General features: G+C 45.7%; 2 protein-coding genes across 3 annotated transcripts in view; one reads left to right on the forward strand and one right to left on the reverse strand.

Annotated features, from left to right (window-relative positions):
• Positions 1-8364, reverse strand: part of LOC122394167 — a 15889-nt gene extending 7525 nt beyond the window's left edge. The window contains exons 1-2 of the mRNA XM_043390857.1: positions 8135-8364; positions 5231-5445 (exon numbers count right to left, since the gene is read on the reverse strand). Of these exons, the coding sequence (XP_043246792.1) occupies positions 5231-5445; positions 8135-8210 (291 nt within the window). The 5' untranslated portion in view covers positions 8211-8364. The remainder of the gene's footprint in view (positions 1-5230; positions 5446-8134) is intronic.
• LOC122394170 (collagen alpha-1(III) chain-like) lies at positions 6748-15803 on the forward strand. Of its 2 annotated transcripts, none has more exons than XR_006258808.1 (2): positions 6748-6981; positions 14372-15803. XR_006258808.1 is itself a non-coding variant. In XM_043390860.1 (2 exons), the coding sequence occupies exons 1-2, from the start codon at positions 12805-12807 to the stop codon at positions 15104-15106; spliced, it is 741 nt and encodes a 246-aa protein (XP_043246795.1). In that variant the 5' UTR covers positions 12714-12804; the 3' UTR covers positions 15107-15803. The 2 variants fall into 2 exon arrangements, 1 of the variants encoding a protein (XP_043246795.1); XM_043390860.1 differs by lacking the exon at positions 6748-6981 and adding an exon at positions 12714-12810.
• Positions 15804-16154: the final 351 nt, after the last annotated feature.

The raw sequence follows: 16154 nt of genomic DNA on the forward strand, positions 1-16154 counted from the left end.
TTTGGTCAGGTCAAAGGTCAGGTCACCAGAGGTCATTGAAGGCAAAATTTCGCCGATTTTCAGGTCGAATGTCGAAAATTTCCAAGAAGCCAACGCATAACTCGGGAACCAATAGAGCTACAGCGCCGCAGAAAAGCGCATTCGATAGCCCTATTAACGCCCTTTCTGAGTAATTTTCTCAGATTTGACCTAACGTCAACGGTTTTGCCTGCAGGGGGCAAAAACTGCAAAAATAGCCGATTTTTTGGAAACATTTTTTCTGCAATAACTTTTGACTCAAGCCTTGTAGGAGCTTACTTTTACCGGCATCGTGTTCCTCTCGTCAAGACGCATCAAATGAACTATAACTTGACATTGAAAGGTCAACTTGAAAATTTGACCTCAGGTCAAGGTCATGACCTGACCGGAAAGGGTCATGATGCATATCAGTCGATCCGTATCGTCGAGCTGAACACATCTAAGGCGTTTTCATCGCTCTAGCATGCCTCTATCAAAAGTCATTTGCGAAAAACTGTTAGATACCATTCGTGACCTAAGATGACCTCAGGGCATAAACAGGGGTCACGGACACCATTTTTATGTTCAGTGTGTCTAAACCACTTGTAATTCAGTGTTTGGGAGTGTTTATAATGTCTTTCGTCAAAAGAGGCGCATTTCAATTTTCTCCCATTGACTTATAATGGGGAGGTCGCAAAATTGACTTGACCTTAGGTCATCGATATCAAAATTCTGAGATATACATTTTGTACATGCTATTGCTCTTAGCAATCGCTGAAAGTTTCAAAGCGATCGGTCACTCGGTGTAGCTATGACAGACATTGAAACTTTTTATGAGGTGAGGTCACTTCAAGTGACCTGGTGACCTGATCTTGAATGACCTTGGTCTGAAATTTTCACAACATGTGTAGAATTGATGTATGATAAGGTGTACCAAAAACGGCGGCGCTCCGCGCCGCCGTTTTTGAGATATTCGCGAAAAACCACAAGGGGGGGTGTTCAAACACCCCCCAGCAGGGCGCGGGTTAAGCTGGCTTATTGAGCTATAGATCTTCGCGAGAAAAAAAAATCGTGTGCGCCATGAGAGACGCAGCGACTAATCATCGGTAATCTGCATGCCTCAAGTCAAACGATGACATCTGAGGTCGGGTCAAACGGCGCAAGGTAGGGGTCCAGTTTGTGGTGGATTGTGTCCAGCCGACCTCCTCCACAATAAGCATATAATTGGACTCCATTGTGCCCGACAAATGCGATGGTATCAGAATCGAAGCCCTGCGACCATTTTTGCCGAGATTGTTTCTAAAAACCGGACCCCGACCCTTAATTGGGTCGTTGACCTGAGGCCAGATATCATCGGGTGACTGGATATTTAAAACTCGAACACCATTTGCGCAGTCTCGTAACGACGAGGCTCTTGTTTTACCCAGGTTTTACCTACCCTCTGAAGCTCTAGCGCGTTTAGAGGAACAACGATGAGGAGCATTGCACGCCTTTCATCTCGTTCTGTGTGTAGAAAGCCGATAGATTCGATGCTAAAGCCTTACCGATGGCTACACTGAAATAAATATGTGTCTGACAATGCCAAAAACGTGGGAGTATTTTGCTAATTGTTACCGACCCGTGTCCTGCTTGGACTAACGGAAGCCTTCAAGGATTCAGATCACCTCACCGCTTTACTGATGAACCGTAATCGTTATGAACATTTTCACAGCGGATCCTCATACCGTCGGGGAATGCGATCAATACTGATCGATTTTCCCCAGACGGCATTTAGCGTAACGGTAGCTGACCTCTAAAACCAGCTACATCCGTATGTCTCCTGACCTTTTTAGGAACAGGGGAAGTTTCTCAGTCGTATTATGTGGGCGCATTTCCTTTCCTCAATCAATTGCAGCGTCATCGATGACGTAGTGGTGGCACTTACAGTGGCAGATTTTAGGTAAAAGTGTCTGTTTTATGACTTGCACCCGTTGAACTTGGCTTTGAACTGTTCCAAACTGACACATGTAATGTGGGTGTATACTGTCTCGCCGAGGAATTAGCCCACTCGCTTTGGGGTGATTTTTTCGTTGAACACCTTTGATTCCATAGCGATCAATAACGGTCAGAACTCAGATGTTATCACAGACGCGCAAAACCCCCGGATCGCCCTGAAAAAGAAAAAATGTAATACTGGTGTCCGCAAGCTTACCTACGCATTCACTTCAGGTGCTAGCGAGAGAGATGTGTTCAGTTCGACTGGACTGCCAATACTAAGCAAACAATTCATTCAATATCATTTATATTCTTCACAAATTTCTTGAAGAAATGCATTTTTATTCAATTATTATCAGTTACATATAATTGCTGTAGCACAATGCACACAGATTTGTGTGACACAGTTAATAAAGCAGAATAATTCCTAACCCTCGCCGGCCGAAGGGGGCGAATGCCCCCCCCCCGAAGTTTCTTCGCGAAAGCTCAGAAAGAGCAGGGATAGAGAGCTGAAGCCTGGCATGCCTGAACTTTGATTCAAGCCGTGTCTTGCTTTGGGGCACTTGACCTGACCTCAGATGTCAGCGGTTGACCTGAGATCTTAAAATCGAGTACCAATCGCTGCATCTCGTAAAGGCACATACGCTCATTTTTTTCTGCGAGGCTCTAACATAGGGCGAAACGGGGCGAAACTTTCAAATTAGTGGCGAAACGGTGGGTAGGGTCATCCCCTCGGCCGGGGCGCATGTAGAAAATCAATAGGTCCGGCAAGAGTTTAAGACACGAAAAATGTTCAATCGGATGCCCATTGCCCGCCCACCAAATCAAATCAAGAGCCATGAAAGCTCAGTCATAGGCCTTCACTAATTCGTTTTCAAATTATCATTTAAAGCTTATTTACCTTTCAACTTTTTAATTCTAATGCATATTTTCAAAATGTTCTGGAGTTTAACATATGATATAATTTATATATTGATATATTCCACCTGCTACAATTCTACGTATTGTTCGCCAAAGGTGTGCATTGCAATACGTCAGATAATGAAGTTACAGCTTCTGGTCGAGGGAAAACACCGCACGTGCAGACCCAAGACAGATCCCGCAGGTGATTGCGTGCCGCCGCAGCTCCAACACTGATAAAATGCGTTGGCGATCTATTCCGATCGCATACCAGCGTTGCTGGGCGACTCTGATCGGTTTTCCTGCCCAGTGGAAGACGGTCTTTCTTCGAGGATTTATATTTAAGGGTCGTTCGATACTGCTATCAGTTGTCACTGTTCATCGTCCTCGGCAGTACCGGCACCACCATGAAGGTAATTCAGCTTCCGCGAGACCTAAAGATAGAGTACCGTGCTTTCTTACTGCCACTTCACTCGCCTGGAGGAAATTTTAGCTGCTCATGTGTGCCATGTTATGTGCCATCGCCAAACGTATGCATATTTGACGAGCATAAAAAGATTTAACAATCATTATATTCCAATAATTACCTAATTTGTTAAGAGCAATCGAAATTATTGTGCAAATGCCTTCACCTAATTACCATAAGCATGGAATGTAAATGTGTTTCTCATCGATTATGTTTGGCTTAAATGCCTACAGAAACAGTCATAAATATTTTCCTTTCTCCATTTCAGGTTTATATCGTTCTGGCTTTTCTCTCGCTGGTCCGAGCCGACAGTTTTTCCAAAAAGAACCAGACGAATGTCGGAGCTGCAGCGCAAACCGGGCCATCATCCGTGAACGGTGTCCCGAACTTTCTGGGCGCTCCCTTCGTCGGTCAGCACAATCTACTGCGAAAACCAAACAGCCTCCAAGCCGGAATCCAGCTAACAAATAGTGCGTTTCAAGACGATGGCTCGACCAATAACGTGCTGAGAGGAGCTCGTCCTTCGCTGGATTTTCTCGCTCACAGACTTCACGGCAGTGATATTCTGTCTCGACAGCTAAACGACCAGAAGCAGATCATCTTTGCACCTGGACCGGTGACTCAAGGAGCTGTCCATCTGCCGGGACCTGTGCCGCTACCGGGGCCCCAGCAGGGTGTCAGCTCTGGACCGGGAGACGATGGAGGCACTTCCAGTCCCGCCACAGACAACAGGATCAACAGACTACCTCCTGCAGTCGGTCACCTAAACGGCATTCTCCGTCCCGACTTCAGCAACAGGGTCCCTCAGATCCCCTCCGTAACTCCCGGTGATTTTTCTCGAGATAGCAAAAGTTTCAGCACATCTCAAGACGATGGTCTTTCCCTGGAGGAAGTGGGACAGGCGATCATCTCTGGTAGGGGAGGCAACGTTAGAGCTCCCTTCCCGAACCAAGGAAATCAGGTGATTTATACGAACCCTGGACAAAACGTTATAAATTCGCAAAGCAGCTTCAATGTCGTCCGCTCAAACGATGATGGTAATGTCGATGTGAAATCACATCAGCTCCCAAATCAAATCCCCAATCGTCCGACTCGTTATTTCCCAGCAGGCCCCGTGGGTCACCTGCGCCCCGTGGGTCCCCTGAGTCCTAGGGGTCCGCTGGTGAATTCGGCACCGGTCATTGGTCGCCGACAGAGGGTGAGACCTGCCTTCAGACCGCGGTACAACAAACCGGCAAGATACGCCCCGAAGGCGTTCTATTACCACTCTGATGATTCCTACCTCTCCGGTGGCCTCTACCAGTCACCATTGGTCGGTCACCGCCGATTTAGTGGCCCTAACCTCCGATACTCAGACCTTCACTCACTGCCGCTAGCCAGTTTTGATCCCTTCTCGGGTCTGAACGATGACTTGTCGGCTCTGCATATAGACTTACCGTTGTTGTGGTGAAGTCATGATCAGTGTGCGAGGTCAGTGCGAGCTGCTGTTTATTATGGTTTCACTAGTTGAAATTCATGATACCGTGAGGTGTTTATGTTCACTGTAACTTGAATATAGAATTGCACGTAAATGGACGGGTAATAATCGTGTATCATCATGTTGCTTGTAAAATAAACTATGCCGACGAAACGCTTTTATAAATTGAACTGAAGCCTGAAAGCAGTAGACAGCAGCAGGCTGTGCTGTGTAGGAGTAGACGGAATGACACATTATTTAAAGCAATGGCGTTTGACAAAGTGAGGTGCCTAATGCACACAAAATCACACAAAACATCATACCACCATCGCCTACTTGAGTGATTGAAATTAGATTACAACGCCAACCTCTCTCAGTTGATCCAACCACAATGATTCCCATAACCTACCATCACCTTCCCCAGTCTCTCGTCTCACCTGGCCCGCATGCGGCAGCGGAAAGTGCCTCAGTTCCGCCATCTCCACCTCATCCTCTGTGTAGAACAGGGTCTCCGGAGCGTCCTTGGTCGCGCTGCCGGCCAGCACGTGCCGCACACAGTGACAGAGCGACACCACGCTGATGACGCAGAAAGCCGCCGCCACTGTGATGACGCCGACCGTGAAGGCGACGTCAGCCGGGCCGCCATCGGATGCTGGGGGAGGGGGAGTGCTCTTATCTCCGAGAAGGGACTGATTATAAGGGCTGTCTTAAAGAACATCTGATTATAGGCATAAAGAACAGTTTTGGTCGGAAAATTGCACGATTCCTTTCACTTCAAATAAGGTAGGTAACAGAGGAAAGCGTAATCTTAGTAGCCAGGCTACTTTGCAGTCCCCATCGCCGAACTGTTTTGGCATGCCGAAGTGTTTCAACGCTATTACGTAATTGGCCGATAAACTGAAGCGCTTAGATATACAGGGTGATTTTTTTTTTACAGGGCAAAAAGTTTATAGGCCTAGAGATACCAAAACATATAACAAACGCCAAAAAAGTATATCCATGTGAAAGGAAATTGTTTGTCATTTTGTTTTCAGGACCTTTTAAAGACTTCTTGGGACTCATTATGTTGTGAAGTTCCGTGAAAATGGCGCACAACAAAATGTTTTCCCCAAAATCGCCAATTACTCCAGGCTTGCGTGCATTAAAACTGGGTATTTATATACATAAGGTCCGATCAACAAGGTGATTATAAAAACCACACCACTCGATGTATTTTGAGCTCCTGATTCCATATCTGATAGTTATTCATGGCGCAACCAAGTTTTAAAGCAACTGCGCAATATTTACCGTCGCTGCCGGCCACCATCCCACGACACCCGCCGTCAACGCACTCCACCATCCGTTTGCGCCACGTGAGATGGATCGAATGAATAAACTCCAAGGTTGAGTGAAAACATTACGCTATTCAATCTCATTATGGAAGTGACGTCATGAAAATGATCGTGGCGAAGCAGTGCAGTGCCGAAGGCAATGCCTTAGGAGAGATTACAGGCAATGGTAAGTCAAATATTTTTAGGTTAAGTGGTTGTGTATCTGGCCTCAGGCCGAAGGCCTGAGGCCTGATGCACAACCACTTAACCTAAAAATATTTGACTTACCATTGCTTGCAATCTATTCATGCGAGCAACTGTTTCCTTATCCCCGGGTAGGCAAAAATCAGTAGGTCAGGTTAGGTCAGGTTAGATTAGGTTCTGACAATTTTTGTCGTGTTTTTCCTATCCTTCCCAACAAAACTCCAATTTTTTAAACATTTTTTTCGTGTTTTGTTATTTTGACGTCACTTTCATCAAACAATTTGAATAGAGAAGAAGTAATGCTTTTTACATTTAAATTGCTTTTTGATAATTTCTTTTTCATTTTTTATGTTCAAATAATATAATTATGATATCTTTTCTATCAAATATGCCTAATAGCTATGACTTACGTAAACTTCTTTCCATTCGTACCTGTAATCTAGAGCAGAAACTTCCGTTTCCGTTTGAGCAAACTGGTTTGAACCAGTTTTAGCAGGTGCTTTCCAGTGCTTTCCACTTTCCCGCCAGTCTGTTAGTTGGATCATGGCTTCCGTGCCGGGTGGTTCGTTGTGCTCCGGGTGCAAGTGGGAGGAATACGAACTAGTTTCAGTTGCGTACCGCAACGAGGAACGCGTCCAGCGTATTTTTCGAAACCACGGTGAACTAGATTAGAGGTAAGTAAATTTTATCTGTCCGATCCACTTTTCTAGCATAAATTTTGCATATTCTTACGTTATTTGACATCCTGAATGTAGATAAGATGCTTACATGCGACGTAAAACAGTTCTACCATATTAAAAATATTTGCTACCGTATTTGGGGAAATGTTGGGAACCGGGGTTTTTGGGTCGGGGAGGGAATACAATGCCGTAAGAATGGTCATGAAAGTTGGGGAAAACTGTTGGGAACCGGGGTTTCTCTCCCCACCCATAAACCCCGATTCCCCCTCCCCCACCCAAAAACCCCGGTTCCCAACAGTTTCCCCCAACTTTCATAACCATTCTTACGGCATTGTATTTCCTCCCCCACCCAAAAACCCCGGTTCCCAACATTTCCCCAAATATGGTAGCAAATATTTTTAATATGGTAGCACTGTTTTCCGCCGAATGTAAGCATCATATCTACATTCAGGATGTCAAATAACGTAAGAATATGCAAAATTTATGCTTGAAATATAGATCGGACTTTATGTAAATATTTACCTAAAACTGTGCTCACTTCTAGCACGTTCTGTAAGCCTAAACGGAGCTCAAACTCAAAGTTTGTGTGTGCAAATGAAATGTCAGAATGTGCTTTTTACAAAGATATACATTTGCTGTCAGTTGATCTGTTTTCTGAAACCGCCATTGCTCTTTACTTTTTGCCCTGTATAAAAAAAAAAATCACCCTGTACATACTGTCATATTTTGCGAGACACGCAACTCAGCAATGGAGGACTCGGGGTTGCAATGAGAGTCACGAATGGAGGGCCTTCACAAGTGACACAAAGGAGTGCTTGGAATGAGGAAATGGACGTCAAGTGTATTTCTGGAAAACGTATGCTCGCGTATTGTCGGTGATGCAAAGATTCAACAAAAGCGGTAAGAGCTTAGTTCAAGTTTATAGTGAATAAAGAAGGAAGATAAATAGGTATACCTAGAACAAAATAAATGTCCAAGCTCATCAACAAAATGAAGGCCGAAACATTATCTATGCTTGTAGAACTTGTTATGAATACAAAGTTCTATGCTTATGGTTACTGTGGGATGAATATCTAAGCCAGCAGCCCAATCTGCACAGCAATAACGTCCTGCAAAAGAATCACCCACGAACACCCACGGCACTGACCATGACTGGAGCAGTTGACCGCTGGCTCAGGCGCCGCTGCACTGGCCATCGAGCTCGTCTCGGGTATGAAGATCATGCCGCCGGGTCCGCCATGGCACCCGAACAGCAGAGCACACAGACACCCCTCGCCCCACCGGCGCTCGTCACTGCCCGGTCACTAAACGGGCGGTGTCTGCCCGCCCACCCGGCCCTGACCTTGGCCAGTCAGCTGACTGACCCGACCCGGCGCCCCTCCCCTCACCCCGTCCAATATCCCATCCCAATGCCGCCCTGTGCGTGACATGTCTGCTGACTGTTGACATAAGGGAGCTTTGTAGCCGAACGGAATTCGTCCGAATATTTGATTTGATATACGCATGCATCACTGGAAGAGAGCTGCTTTTCGAAATTGCCTAAAGTCTATCTCCGCGTTCGCAGTCTCTCGGACGACGAAGATTCTACGTCGTCCGGCCAATAGCGTTCGATAACCGCGGCCCAGCCCCCGCCGACCTCGAACGGGATTGGCCGGACGGCGTAGAATTTTTGTCGTCCGGGAGACTGCGAGCGCGGGGTATGATTCCATGACCAGAATTAAACAATAACTAGGCTTGTTAAGCAATTGTCTATTGAAACACTTTATTTTGGGGTTATTTCAGGAACGATAAGTCAAGATAAAGCTTTAGTTTTCATTATATGATTTATTTTCACTAGTAAAATGTCATGGTAAAATTCAATGTTATTTCGTTCCCTTGAACTTACGTTTGATAGCCTTGTGATTTCACTTTTCAATGTTAATGCAGCTTCAAGGGCAAACAAGAAATGTTTTGTATGTGAACTAGCCGGAAATTCACATTCAGCATTTCTTTCGGTCTTCGGCTCATCTGGGTTCGCTATCTCTTCCCTTCTCAGTCACGAGTGTCACACGTTGCCAGGTGCTTATAACCGCTCGCGCTGATGCTGAGCAGATTATCGTCCGTTCCTATCCAGAATCGTGTGCAGCCGCTGAGCGAGCGGCGAGAGTCGTCAATGGGAGAGACGTGACGTCACACTGCGTCGCATGATGTCCCGCTACGCACCGTTTGAGGGTCAGATTGTGGGAAAAGCGATACACTGAGGTACGGAACAGACGAGCTTGCAGTAAAAATCGGTTTTACCAGTTTTATTGCAAATGCCTTACGTGGGTTGTGACATTCACATTCACGTGGGTTGTGAATGGGCTAGGGAAGCCTCAGAATGCCGATTGCTTGACGCTGGAGGGCATCGAACTCATTCCGGATTAGATAAATGGGTGATTGGGAGCGATAATTGATAAAAGTTGATTGAATTGAGATTGTATTCGTGCAATGTAAGGTCGACAACATCTAGCAAGGTGTGCAAAGCATCACAGTATTCTGCTCATGCTGCTCCAACATTTTCCTTTACCACTAGGAAGTAAACCAGTTTCGATAACCAAAGTTTTAATCACCGAGCCGAAAGTGATCACTGATCAGCTATACTAGAAGGACCTGAGCGGTATGCAGTTGCATAGTGCATGCCTATCCTTAAATCAGCAAATTTCACAATCCATGAATAGTTCGCATGACGTAATTGCCCACAGAAGCTATTGCTAAAGTACGATGCGGATTTTTATAAACCGAATAAAAACTGATGTCATTAGGTGTCACTAAGACGAATATGCTTTCTCCCTTGGTAACCGAGAATCGTCACCAACTTCAGATAAACTGCGAAAAGAATGCAGTCAGCGCTAGACCAAGATAAAGGGTTACCTCACAATTGTGCTGTGAGTTGACTGATGCTAAAACAGGTAATGTAGCTCTTACTGCTCAGCGTAAAGTTTGCAGTTTTCTGTTCAGTGTTGTTGAAATGGTGCATTCAATATATTAGGTACTACCTTATCGATCCTTCTTAGCAGAAAAGGCCTAAATGTCGTGCCAGAACATTATCTGCAGAGACAACCGTTACGCTGTCGGTCATCAAGTCGCGCATTCTTCCAGCGCTAAGCCCAAGCCGACCGTCACGAGCAGCTCCGAAAGTACGAGTTTTGTCGGTCTTTGGGTCACGAGTATACGGCCGTCTACGGAAGGAGTGCTTCACTGATGTAGCCGTTGAGTCGGGAGATTTAGTGACCGTGGTAGCTGTTAGAATAAAGAGAGATGGGGAGAGAGAGAGAGAGAGAGAGAGAGAGAGAGAGAGAGAGAGAGAGAGAGAGAGAGAGAGAGAGAGAGAGAGAGAGAGAGAGAGAAAGAGAAAGAGAGAGAGAGAGGTTGTTGAGCTTTCAGGGAGAGTTCAGTGATAGAATAAGTGGAATAGCCGGAAAACGGAAGATGTTACAGGGGAAAATCCAAAAGCGCCCTGAGGTCCTATGCGACGAGCTTTCTATCGCGCGAGCTGGCGAGCTGCATAGTCAGTAAAGCTATCCGTAAGATATGCGTGTTATTCTGTGACGTTGAATCCGATTTTACACAGGGATTAGTAGCATGTTACAGAGAAATGATGATGTTATTACATTCAGGTGGTTTGTGCGCAAACATGACTTCCCAGGTTTTGAAATGAGCATATGTCGCAGGAATTAGACCCAGCGCTTATTTCTGTACTAAGTTAGATTTGCTGAGCTATGTATGAAGTAATGGCTGACATTTCTGTAACAATTTTATCTAACTTTAGAAGATTTTTTATTGATTCATGTTATTCAATTTTCATCACCCAAAGGCAAGCTGTAAAAGAAAGCAAACACGGCTTGGAGGTTTTTGGTGGGAAAGGACTGCGTCTTTGTTTTAACGAAGGCTCTCACAGGTCACACGTACGCGTATGGACACCACGCACTATGCATGCGTGTCGAACCCTTTTTATCCATTTCTTCGCCGACAAATCTTCAATATATAGGAACATCAATCAAGTGAACATCAGCGGCATAAGATTCCCACGTATACCACGTTGGTTAGCTATAAACCATCGCACACGCAGCTCCTGAACACCACACGCACACACACGAACACGCACGCAACGCACATCAAGTTTGTAATTGAATTATCGTCAGGAATGGTACCGTGTCGAACGCTCCTTGTATCGTCACTTTTGTAGATGGTATAGCGCGGCGAGCAACCAAGGAGCTGTCACTTTTAACCAACGAGTTGGATGAATCTAATTTGATCGTATCTTTCATCCGCTTCCAAAGAAACCGGTTTGCGAATAGCGGTGCGAGTCTGCAGACGTCACTGAACGTGGAAGAACACAGGTACTGCACCCTCAGCATGACTTTAATAAATTAAATGATAACTTATGATAAGAAATCTTAAACCATTTTCATTGCCTATCACTTTTTGGTGTGCAATGTTATCGAAATGTTAAACAATTACTAATTTTGAAAAAAAAAATGAGAATACTGCATAGCTTGATTATGAATTTCTGTAAATTTCATTTTTTACATTTTTCACAATGTGTTTTTTAATCATGCTTCAGAGTTGAGTTCAAAACTGGCTCAAGCAAACACACCCCTTAGAGCTAGAGACGGAAAGCTGTTTCGGCTTCATGACTCGAATCGGACAAGCTTGCCTAATTGCATCATAGCATCCCTATTTTATTGGGACCTTCGGTTCCTCTTATCAATTCGACAGACATCGTCCATTGCGCTGCATAGCTGAACTCTAACATACCTGTGAAGGTGCTCTTCTCTCTCTCTCTCTCTCTCTCTCTCTCTCTCTCTCTCTCTCTCTCTCTCTCTCTCTCTCTCTCTCTCTCTCTCTCTCTCTCTCTCTCTCTCCCTCTCTTTCTCTATTTCTCTTTTTCTTGCTCCCTCTCTCTCTCTCTCTCTCTCTCTCTCTCTCTCTCTCTCTCTCCCTATTCATAATAACGTAATGAGCATCCATGCTCGTTTAGTAAGAAACAAAAACCTGGATAGTTTCTACACACAGATAAGCATTAAGAGACGTGTATTTTATTTCCTGTTCGTATATTTAGACAGATGATTGAGTGTTACGGCCCTTAGTAAAACGCTAGCCGCTGTTTCGTACTAAAAAAATATGTTGCTTGAGACAGCAAGCATACATCTGAATGCAGCTTGCAGTACATGAGTAAAGACGCAGCATGTGTTCATCAGATTGGGCACAGCAGTTATAAACACTTACAAAACAAACAGTGACCAAACCCCACCCACTCCGCTTTTCAATACGAGTACAACTGTGGTAAACCGACCACACCTCGAAGTAATGAGTGGACCTACTCGATATCAAAAGGATTAAACTGAGATGGAGAAGACCACCAGAAATATGAGAGCTCATCATTTTCTCAACGTTATAGAAGGACCATTAGATATCACATACAAACAAGCTAACCGCTACCAGATTCAATTTGGCAACCATATCAATTACGAATTTTAGAGATGGTAATAATGATACAGCCACAGGTCAAGTATTGAAGGGCTCTCCGGCTCAATTCCCTGGCAAAATTTCCAGGCAGGACCACCGCGGGCTCAATGAGGACCACCTGTACTTACCAGACCACCAAAACTCCACAATCGGAGACGATCCTTTACAGCTGCGTCGGCCAATGATGCGGCCAAACCGGTTACCTGGAGATCGGTCAAAAGCGGCATCCACTCGAGGGGACCGGTCCAGTGCTCCTGGGGCCGGTGCTGCTAAACGAGCCGTCATCGGCAGTCTGGCTGGTCTAGTGATCGGCGTTGAGGTGATAGGATGAAGGTAAGCAGGTGCAGGAAGTGATTATTGCGAGGAGAGTGAATTTGGACATGTTGATAGACGTTTATCGCACATCAGCTTGAGGAAATTCATGCAAATGTGTGGTAAAGGTCACAGAGGACGTAAGTGTCAAGTGATATTTTCAATCTTGCGGATTGCTTCGGTAGTTGCAGTTTCATACGTGCTTATCAAATAAAGTATTTGTGCAAAAGGCAGGATCTTTTTGTGATAAGAAGTAAAGAAAATGCGGAAACATGCAGAAATAAATTGATTTTCAATATATTTCTACCGTCAGTTTTGATTCACGTTCCGACTGAAAATACTACAAGCCGAGAACCTGGAAGAAAATTTCGAAATTGCTTGGTATTTGGCACTAGCTGGTAAGATGTGCAGCCAGTTTAACCCGCGCCCCGTTGTGCTATTGGCGGACCCTACCACCCGTGGGGGGGGGGGGGCGTTTCGGGCCCCCTCAGGTCTCGGAAAGTTACCGATTGATTTTAAAAATTAAAACAGCATTCGATAGCGCTACCAAGGAACTACCTCGTGACCAAGTATTGTTGACCTAGGTGCAACCGATGACGTCAGAGTTCAGGTCAAAGGTCGCATTTTGCATTTTTTCACCGCATTTTTAGGTTCCGTTCTGGTGGAGGTCAGGTCAAGGTCAGGTCAAAAAAGGTCAAAGCTCAAAGTTTTTTTTTTGGAATAAAAGGTGTCTTTTTGATGCAACTCATCACGGGGAATCCAATGGTGGTCTTCGTTTTACTCTGGGTTGTCAATAACGGCTAAAAATTGAGTGTGCAAATTTTACGTCATAAATTTGAGCAGTTTTTTCGCCATAACTTCGCCCAAAATGGAGCTATCGCGCTCAAATTTGGCATGCCAATAGCAGACAAATAATAGATAACATATGCTCGGGTTTTTAAAATTTTGAAAAAATTTGGTATTTGGGGTATTGTAAAAAACACTTTTTGAGTTTTGGGGGTTACAAACAAAAAAATTAACAAATCTGAACGCCATAGCGGTTTTGTAGCCCTGTAAATTCTACATCTTTTTTATGTTAAATATTTTTCTCTATCTCCAAAACTGTTGGCGTGACAGCTCTTCCCGCAAAACTTTTTCGGTCGAAAATGACAGAGCATGACGTCACTCTGACGTCATTTGCCGCCAACCTATCACAGACTTTGAAAAAAATGGTCACAGGAAGTAAAATTGATGCTCAAAAGGGTCCTGAAGGTTTCGTGGCGATATCTGCTACACTTTGTGAGATATCGACTGAAAAGGAGAGGGGGCCGTTTCGCCCTCCCCCCCTCCCAAGGGGCACGGGTTAATAATTAAAGTAAGTTAGAGTCGTGTTTTGTCGAACTGGCAACACAAATTTCTCAAGATTTTGCTCCGAATCCTGTGGTATGGAGCGCTATCACGTGTTTGAAAATTTTGCTTTGAAACAAGTACATGTACGTCCCGAAGCACAAAGAAAGTAAACCGATGCAATAATGAATAGCTACAGCGCCGTTCCTGCTCTATAACTGTAACTTGATACACCCCATCCCCCACTCTCCCCCAGCTCGTGCGGTCAGCAATCCTGCCGGCTCTGGCACTCCTGCTGTCGGCAGTTTCAGAGCCCGTCAGCGGCGGAGCCGTCTCTTTCGTCACCATCCGGAAAAATGACGGCGCTCACGGTCACAGCTCCACCTCGTACGGCATTCAGCACGGCGATCCTGCCGGTCCCGGCACTGCCCACGTGCAGGTGCTCCAGGGCAACACTCTGGGGCCAGCGCCGGGTCCTCTGAGACGGGGCTCCGGGCCTCCACCGGTCCCGGCTCACCCGCAGCCAGCGCAGCTGTCAGGGTTCGCAGGAGGTCCCCTGGGACCGAACGGTGTCTCTGGGGGGCCGGTGGGTCTGGTGGGGCCGAGTGTGGGTGGACCGTTGGCTGGTCCTGGTGGCTTTGGAGGACCAGGAGGACCAAGAGGACCAAGAGGACCGGGAGGACCGGGAGGACTGAATGGACCGTCTGGACCTATCGGAGCTCGTCTGGTCCAGCCCGGACCGCTGAATGGACCACTGGATGGTCCATTGGATGGACCACTGAACGGTCCTCTGGACGGCCCAATCGGTGGTCCGGCAGGTCTGCCCAACCACAGTCTGATTCGGCTCAGAGACGATCCAGCCAATCGAGTCGGAGTTAACGGTCGCGCGCCAGTGAAGGACAGTCTACCAAGGCCAGCGCTGCGCACAATCACCGGCACCCCGGTCTGGGTGCCGAGCTTTACCAACGACCCGCCCTCGTACGAGAAATAAAACACCCGAGCTGCACTCCAACGAGAGATAAAACACCATTAGAGGGGCGCAGCAAATCGCAGAGCAGTTGGTAACGAGATACAATTCACTGCCTTTGGATAATCCAAGTCACTGAGACGTGGAGTCGTTAGATAGACATTGAAAACTTACACTCGCTCCGAAGTGCAAACGGGAGAAAAATGTCTTGCCTCAAGATAGCCTTAGACCGTCTCCTGTGAGCGGTGACAATCTGGCCTTGCCGAACTCGTGTGGGCTCATGTGATGGCGCTTGCGGTCTGGACTGAAACGTGAAAGCACAGCGACAGATACTGGACTTTTGCCTCATGAGATTAGCTGGCCAACCCGGATGGATGAGACCGATGCTATCAATGTGGGAACGGAGACTGACTTCGCAGTGTCATTGTACGTACTACGTGCCTTCAGTCGTAAAAACGGCCATCTGCTCATGTTGTGTGTCAAGCATGTTCACGTACAGAATGTGTATAACTGTATTCACATGCATGTGTACCTATGTCCCGCATACCATGGAGAAAAAGAGAGAAAAAACCCTAAGCAATGCATCTACATACATGTGAGCATATGCACGAGTATACAGGCATGCAAATGCACATAGAACATGCAATGAGTGTGTAGCGTTCAGTACGCTGTATTTGATCATCATGGACTAGATACATCATTGTTGAGCTGGATGACATTACACTATTGTGTTTTAGTGTTTGCAATGGACAGTTTGAATGCCATCCATGTTTTAACAATGCGGCAAATTTCTATTTGCCAAGAGACAAATGCAAAATCGTTTATCATTCTATCTAGGATGCCTACTTAAAAGCCATTGAACATCAGCTACTTTCGTAAGTTCCTGTAATATTGTGTAAATAGGCCCATTCCATCTGAAATGGATATAATTTGCATTTTGTTAATAAGTAAATCTTTGCTTCTATTTTTTATCATGATTGCCTTATTATTGGTAACTACTTTTGATAAAATCATGATAAAAATATTGTAAACCACTGGCGGATGCAAGGCGGGGGGGGGCAACCAGCCCAAA

Source organism: Amphibalanus amphitrite, unplaced genomic scaffold (genome assembly GCF_019059575.1).
Source record: "Amphibalanus amphitrite isolate SeventyFive unplaced genomic scaffold, NRLGWU_Aamphi_draft 000577F_arrow, whole genome shotgun sequence".
NCBI classification, from domain to species: Eukaryota; Metazoa; Arthropoda; class Thecostraca; order Balanomorpha; family Balanidae; genus Amphibalanus; species Amphibalanus amphitrite.